At 32.3% G+C, this 8,025-nt stretch overlaps 1 protein-coding gene across 1 annotated transcript; it reads left to right on the forward strand.

The window, feature by feature from the left end:
• The first annotated feature begins 1,229 nt into the window (after window positions 1-1,229).
• LOC124420260 (ras guanine nucleotide exchange factor Q-like) lies at window positions 1,230-7,408 on the forward strand. Its single transcript, XM_046952524.1, has 4 exons — window positions 1,230-1,263; window positions 3,517-4,048; window positions 4,549-5,577; window positions 6,448-7,408. The coding sequence occupies exons 1-4, from the start codon at window positions 1,230-1,232 to the stop codon at window positions 7,391-7,393; spliced, it is 2,541 nt and encodes an 846-aa protein (XP_046808480.1). The 3' UTR covers window positions 7,394-7,408.
• The last annotated feature ends 617 nt before the right edge of the window (window positions 7,409-8,025 follow it).

The following is an 8,025-nucleotide window of genomic DNA, read 5'->3' on the forward strand; positions in this document are numbered from 1 at the left end:
CAGTTCTAGTTCAGTTCTAGTTCAGTTCTAGTTCAGTTCTAGTTCAGTTCTAGTTCAGTTCTAGTTCAGTTCTAGTTTAGTTGTAGTTCAGTTCTAGTTCAGTTCTAGCTCAGTTCTAGTTCAGTTCTAGTTCAGTTCAGTTCTAGTTCAGATCTAGTTCAGTTCTAGTTCAGTTCAGTTCTAGTTCTGTTCTAGTTCAGTTCAGTTCTAGTTCAGTTCTAGTTCAGTTCTAGTTCAGTTCTAGTTCAGTTCTAGTTCAGTTCTAGTTCAGTTCTAGTTCAGTTCTAGTTCAGTTCTAGTTCAGTTGTAGTTCAGTTCTTGTTTTGTTCTAGTCCGTTTCCACTAAAGGAACTAATTCATTTCTAAAGAAAGACAGAACGTTCTAATGTATTTTTAATTGTTTACTGGATAATTAAAATAAATTTCTGCATACAATAAGCGTTCTTGGCATTGCATTTAAGGTTCAAGTGTTTGAGGTTTTTTCCTTTTGGTTCTGTTGTTCTTCATTTCCTTTTTTTTTTTCGTCATCGTATTCTATTGTTTTATTTGTTTGCATTTAAAGGATATTTTTTTATTTGGAATTTAATTTTTGTTGTTATTGTTACTGCATAATGTTTTTGTTTATTGTCAAGTAGTAAACTGTGTCTTTTATTTGTGTTCAATCAAGCCAAACAATAACGATAAACATGATCGTTCAGAAATGTTCTTGTTTTTATAAATATTCTTTTCAGATTTGCATTCATCCATTATAATATTGATAGTTAATGCAGAAATGTTGTATAGTAGACCTAGAGCTAAGAAAAATAAATTCATATGTATATTTAAATCACATACCTACGAATGAGTAGTTACATGGTTATTGAGCATTAGACTGGCGCAGTTATAATATATAAAAATTAAATTAAAAATTTATATATAAAAACTTTAATAAGAGTTTATAAATAGTTTACATATAAGATGCTTTTTCGATCACTATCCCTCTAGATTTGTAATGACTGCAAGATGTTCGTATTAATAAACCAAAAATAAACGATAAATGTCTTTTCCAAGGATATCAAGTAATGATTTGGATTAGTCGAGGGGCATATTGTTAAAACGAACTCATTTCATGCAATCTTGCAGCACACTAATAGATAAGTGTGTGTAATATATATTTATGTATATGTCTTAACTTCCGTATCCTTTGTCATTGATTGCAAGCATGTGCTTTTTAATAGTTATTCTTCGAAATGGAAAATGTGGGTTTTATGTATCGTTCTACATGTTAGCTAGATTACTTACTTGCAACATAAAACTGAAACATTTTTATATTTATATATACAATATTAATTTTTTCGGTTAAACATTTCTACAATTTAATTTACTTTACTATAAAACTTTACTTATAAAATAAATCATTTCAAATTTTCCCTAGTTTAGATCTTATTTAATTAAAATTCGGATCCAGTTCAGTTCAAGTTCAGTTCTAGTTCAGTTCTAGATCAGTTCTAGTTCAGTTCTAGTTCAGTTCTAGTTCTAGTTCAGTTCTAGTTCAGTTCTAGTTCAGTTCTAGTTCAGTTCTAGTTCAGTTCTAGTTCAGTTCTAGTTCAGTTCTAGTTCAGTTCTAGTTCTTGTTCTAGTTCAGTTCTAGTTCAGTTCTAGTTCAGTTCTAGTTCAGTTCTAGTTCAGTTCTAGTTCAGTTCTAGTTCAGTTTTAGTTCAGTTCTTCTTCAGTTCTAGTTCAGTTCTAGTTCAGTTCTAGTTCAGTTCTAGTTCAGTTCCAGTTCAGTTCTAGTTAATTCTAGTTCAGTTCTAGTTCATTTCTAGTTCATTTCTAGTTCAGTTCTAGTTCAGTTCTAGTTCATTTCTAATTCAGTTATACTTTGGTTATAGTTCAGTTGTATCTAGTTCAGTTCTTATAAAATTTAATTTAAATGAATGTGTAAAATTAAAGTATGCCCCCATTTACCAATTTAAATATGCAACTTCTTTGATATTATTATAAGTAAGTTCCTAAAAAAATTTTTACAAAAAGGACTTTTCCAACCATTCATAATTTAATTTTAAAATAATTTTTCTTCTTCATTTTGCCATCAAACTACTTTGTAGTGTAATAAAACTAAATCCTCAAATTGCTTCCTAAGATCCTTGGAAATTAGTTTGTCACTTACCTTTTTTTTTTTGTTCTTGCTTTATTTTCTGCACTGGTATCATGATGACAATAAATCTGCATCATTTGATAACAACTACAAAAACAACGACAACTAAACAGACCAACTAAGTAAACAATATTCCGAATTTTTTGTTGAAAAAAGTACAGAAAAATATTAAAGTTAAGAGATTTTATTGCCAGTGCTCGTGCACAGCAGAATAGAAAAAAATTAACACTCAAGTCTGTAACAATCTGTCAGCAAAACTACGATAAAAATATAAAAGTTTTGCCATTATCTCATTTACCCACTGCCCGCACACGCCACCAGGCCAGCAGCATTTGAAAAGGAATATGAATTTTAAACACAACGCTAAACCAGAAATAAAACATGGTAGTGAAAGAATTATTGCACGAACACAATGTGGAGTTAGCTGTTCAACATTTAACTAGGAATGGACAATATAAAAAAATTTAGTTTTTTTTATGTCGAAGAGTAGTTAGTGTTCTATGTGACCACAGTGATAGTCGTAAAATTAGTGGCAAAGCATGATGACGAAGTTTTAATTCAGTTCCAGTTCAACTACACCTTAGTTCTAGTTCTGTTCTAGTTGAGTTGTACTTCAGTTCTAGTGCAGTTCTAGTGCTGTTCTAGTTCAGTTCTAGTTCAGTTCTAGTTCAGTTCTAGTTCAGTTCTAGTTCAGTTCTAGTTCAGTTCAAGTTCAGTTCTAGTTCAGTTCTAGTTCAGTTCTAGTTCAGTTCTAGTTCAGTTCTAGTTCAATTCTAGTTCAGTTCTAGTTCAGTTATAGTTCAGTTCTAGTTCAGTTCTAGTTCAGTTCTAGTTCAGTTCTAATTCAATTCTAGTTCAGTTCTAGTTCATTTGTACTTCAGTTCTAGTTCAGTTATTTTTCAAATCTAGTTGAGTTCTAGTTCAGTCCTATTTTAGTCTTAGTTTCCATTTCTAGTACGTGAAGTTTTTCTCCTTTCCTTTTTATCCCACATTTCAAACAAATAATTCAAGTTATTTATTTTTTTTTATGTTAAGAAACTGATGAATGTAAATCTAAAACTGATTGCTAGTGTTGGATTCAATGGCATGTGAAAAAAACTTAGGATTGGTTAGTGAATGGGGGTAGAAAGAGCGAAAAAACTAACAAAATATTAATGAATGGTATGGATGAGATAATAGTTAAAAGTTCTTTTGCTGCAACACTTTTCATCCAACGCAAACTCTAAATTATTTACAAATGTTATTTATTAGTATCTTGCTAAACTGTATATATTATGTAATAAAATGAATTTAACTTTCATAGGATTTAAAAACTTAACATAAAAAATAATAAAAAAATATTTCATATTACTAAGAAATTATTAAACTTTTTGTCGCAGATCTATCTAATGATGAGTTGGACAATGAAGAGGATGATGCCGGCAGTTCAGAGTTTTTGAACACCAACAGTTATCATCCGTCCAATTCACCTTTTAAAACACAACGCCAACGATCCCTAACACCTGATCGCAATGAATCCCATAGCTCTTCGAGTAGTCTTAGAAAACAACGTTCCATAACACCCGAGTCAAGATCTCTGACCCCGGAAGATCGCCGTAAAAAAGGTTCACAAGTTTCATTGAGTGGTTCACGACAAAATTCAAGTTCACGCAGCAATACACTCGAGCGTAAACATGAAAAGATTAACATTTCTCGTAGTTCATCAAGTTCAAGTTATAGTGGCCGTGAACATGATAACCATGGTCATAGCGGTGGGGTTGTTGGAGGAAGTGGTATTGGTGTTATGAATGGAAGTGGTCCTGGCGGCTTGAGAGTGGGTGTTGTTGGCATGAATGTCGGCAGCAGTCAGCATCGTCGGTCATTGGGCCGAAATGCTAAGCAGGCTGATGAACATCGCATCAGAAGATCAAGGTAAGTCGTTAAGTCAAGTCATGGAGGTTTTTTTCAGTTCTAGTTCTTTTAAAGTTGTAAGTTAATTATAGTTCAGTTCTAGTTCAGTTCTAGTTCTAGTTCAGTTCTAGTTCAGTTCTAGTTCAGTTCTAGTTCAGTTCTAGTTCAGTTCTAGTTCTAGTTCAGTTCTAGTTCAGTTCTAGTTGAGTTCTAGTTCAGTTCTAGTTGAGTTCTAGTTCAGTTCTAGTTCAGTTCTAGTTCTAGTTCAGTTCTAGTTCAGTTCTAGTTCAGTTCTAGTTCAGTTCTAGTTCAGTTCTAGTTCAGTTCTAGTTCAGTTCTAGTTCAGTTCTAGTTCAGTTCTAGTTCAGTTCTAGCTCAGTTCTAGTTCAGTTCTAGTTCAGTTCTAGTTCAGTTCTAGTTCAGTTCTAGTTCAGTTCTAGTTCAGTTCTAGTTCAGTTCAAGTTCAGTTCTAGTTCAGTTCTAGTTCAGTTCTTCTTGTTTTCCTTTTCTCATTTCTTTAGATCTCTGCAACTAACCGAACGTTCTCCCAATCGTGGCCATAAAATGGTGGTTTGTGTGGGTCAGAATCATGCCAATACCAATCAGCCGCCTCTCTACCAACAATCAAGTATGAGAAATAATCTAAGCAACATGCAAACCACAAACTTTCCGCCCACTATACGAACTACAGGTAAATCACAATCGATCTTGATTAACAGCAATGGAGGTGTAGCAGGTGCTAATAGTGCTGCACGGCATCGTCAAAGTGATATAGATAAGAGCCGTTCTTTTGATTTTGACTATTGTAATTACAATGCGCCCGGCAATAATATCAAAAGTCAACATAGTAATAACTCCTTGATAGGTAGTCAAAATTTATTAAATCGTGAGGCTGCCTTAAGACTGGAATTTGATAAGAGCCGTTCATTTGATGAGGACTACCGAGAAGCGGTGGTTACAAATAACAATTTAAATGCCAATGCTATGAGATATTTACAGGCTAATGAGAATAGTGATAGAAATCATGTGGCGCGCATAAGACGCAATTCACCAGTGGAGGGTAATGGACGAAATACCCGAAGTCCCCAGTCATCGGGTTCGTCGTGTAATAATCTAAGTGTACCACGTTCCACTACTAGTCCACAAAATTATGGCACACGTTTGTGTGATCATGAGATGACTTATGATTTAATGCGCAAGTCATTAGATCGTTCACCTATTATGGACTTTCGTCGTGGCGAAAGTGCGGGTGGCGGTGATTATGATATACCCATGTCTATGTTAAGAAATCGTGAAACCATTAATTCGGGCGGCAATTCAGAATTGAATTTTATGAACAGTGATAATAGGCCATATGAGCATATGAGTTCGAATTCTTTGAAACAACAAAGATCGTTGAGAAGAACTCACAGTCCCAATGAGTCACATTATTCACTGGAACGAGCACACACTGCTGGCTCCAGAGATGATATAACACCAAACGAACCAAATGACTATCGCAATGAGTATAATGAATTATATCGCCGCGCCAGAAGTAACAATCGTGGAAGGTATTGAATTTGAATGAGTGTAACCCAAGCTTGTTGCATGTTTAAATAATAATAATAATGATTGAACTAAAAATTGCTTTTATTTGTTATGGATGACATTAAACACAGCTTGTCCAGAACGTGAAACCTAGTTAGAAGAGAGTGTGAGAATTATTTAACAAAACTAATATAAAATTAGTCACACTTTTTCTCGCTCGCTAAAACTTGAATTAAAAAAACCAAAATTTTTAATCCACTCCTAACATTTTTTTACACCTTGGAATGTTTAAATTAAAACAAACAACTAAAATTAATTAAAATAAATATTAACTTAAAAATGTAGTGATTTCCACTTTCATAACACTAATACTTAATATAAAATATAATTAACTAAAATAAGTTTAATAATATTTAGTATTTAAACTAAAACTAATGAGTTCAACTACTAAAGACAAAAAAAATTCAAAAAGTTTTTGAAAAACAAGGAAGACTGCTTGGCAAATAAAAATTTTAAAAAAATATATTTAAAATAAAATTTCAACACACCTGAACTTTTAAGGATCAACTAAATAGTAGTATGTATAACTAATAACTAACAAAACTAAATATTAATTAAAAATTATAAATAACAATAATAAATTAAGTTTAAAATTAACAATAACAACAACAGTAGTGTTGAATATTAATAAAAAAAAATTAAGTGTAATGAAAGAAAAAAAACCCCAAAGAAGTTAGAAATCATAAAAAACTCACCACTCACCAGTAAAAGAAATTCACCATACCTTAAAAACCTATGCTCAACACTTTATCTAAAACAAAAACATGATTTCAACTTTTTGTTTAAATTTTTATTTTGTTTTATGTTTGTAATTTTTTTGTTTGTTTTTATAGTGATTTATTTAAATCAAAAACAACAAATTTTCCACTAAATAACACAACAACAAACACAAAACAGCAACAACAATTGCTTAAAGATTGCTCTAAACAAACCTGCTCCTATTGGCCACAATGTGGAGCCTGTCAAAATCTACAACAACAACCCAACTATGAATATTTGAAATCTTTACCACTCAAACGACAAACTGCTCAAAATTTCCAACATATTGAAGAGGAAATGAAAACAAAAGCACTAACATCCTCCTCCACCAACAGCAACAGCAATAACAGCAGCAGCAGCTCAAATGATGATATCAATAATGGAAAATCTTTAACGCAACTCAATGCCAATATATCTACAGTTAAAATAAATATTAATACAAATCCCACAACTCAACATAATCAAACGGAAGATTGTCCAACAACAGCAACAATGACACGCCTACCTAAATCTACCACTCAATGGACATTATTATGTAAAAATGCCTTGGCCTCCAACACAGCAACTAACACTTCAATTGTAGAACCGAATACTAACGCTACAACAGCATTTACCAATACCGTTGTCAATGTCAAATCATCTCCGTTGATGACAACAAAATTAACGGAAACAGCCAAGACAGTGATGGCCACAACAGCAACAACAACAGCAGCACAAATACCATTATCAACATCCACAACATCATTGCCTTTGTCGTTAACGTCATCAACATCGAACAACAATACAATGACAACATTATATCAACAGCCTCGAGTTATACCCTTAGCCGCTACTTCTTTAGTATTTTTGGGTGATTTTGAAATGCCCATTACCCGAGATCGTTCTGAACGTAATGACATATATGAGACAAAACCGATAACAACATCATCATCATCACCGGCAGTCGCAACAACATCCAATAGTAATAATAATAACTTCGCAATTTATGAGTCAAAAATACAAGAAAATCTCAAGAGGTGAGTAATAAATTTGGCTTCGATAACATTTTAACTTTTATTAAATGATAAAAAAATTGTTTAACATATAACGGTAGGGTTTCTAATTGATTCGGAAGTTTTGCTCTGAATCAATGAAAAGTAATTCATAAAGCAAAATAATTTTTATTTTTAATTAAACTAGAAGTTTTTGAGAAAAAAAAAATATTCTTCTTTTAGTAACACAAGTGTTTTAGCGATTAGTGTACTCTATATAGTATAATCTTTAGTCTACTCTTTAGCCTAATTGTTAGTGTACTATATACTCAAGTCTATAGTATAGTCTTGTCTATAGTCTTGTCTATAGTCTTGTCTATAGTCTAGTCTAAAGTCTTGTCTATAGTCTAGTCTATAGTCTAGTCTATAGTCTAGTCTATAGTCTAGTCTATAGTCTAGTCTATAGTCTAGTCTATAGTCTATTCAATAGTCTAGTCAATAGTCTAGCCTATAGTCTATTCTATAGTCTAGTCTATAGTCTAGTCTATTGTCTAGTCTATAGTCTAGTCTATTGTCTAGTCTATAGTCTAGTCTATAGTCTAGTCTATGGTCTAGTCTATAGTCTAGTTTATAGTCTAGTCTATAGTCTAGTCTATAGTCTAGTCTATAGTCTAGTCTATA

This window comes from Lucilia cuprina, chromosome 5 (assembly GCF_022045245.1).
Source record: "Lucilia cuprina isolate Lc7/37 chromosome 5, ASM2204524v1, whole genome shotgun sequence".
Taxonomy (NCBI): domain Eukaryota; kingdom Metazoa; phylum Arthropoda; class Insecta; order Diptera; family Calliphoridae; genus Lucilia; species Lucilia cuprina.

Bases quoted from the DNA above. Each gene is read 5' to 3' on its own strand.
- LOC124420260 (XM_046952524.1), top strand. From the start codon at position 1,230: ATGGAAAATGTGGGTTTTATGTATCGTTCTACAT. The intron at 1,264-3,516 runs GTTAGCTAGATT...TTTTTGTCGCAG, and splicing joins TTTTATGTATCGTTCTACAT to ATCTATCTAATGATGAGTTG. The intron at 5,578-6,447 runs GTATTGAATTTG...TTGTTTTTATAG, and splicing joins AGAAGTAACAATCGTGGAAG to TGATTTATTTAAATCAAAAA.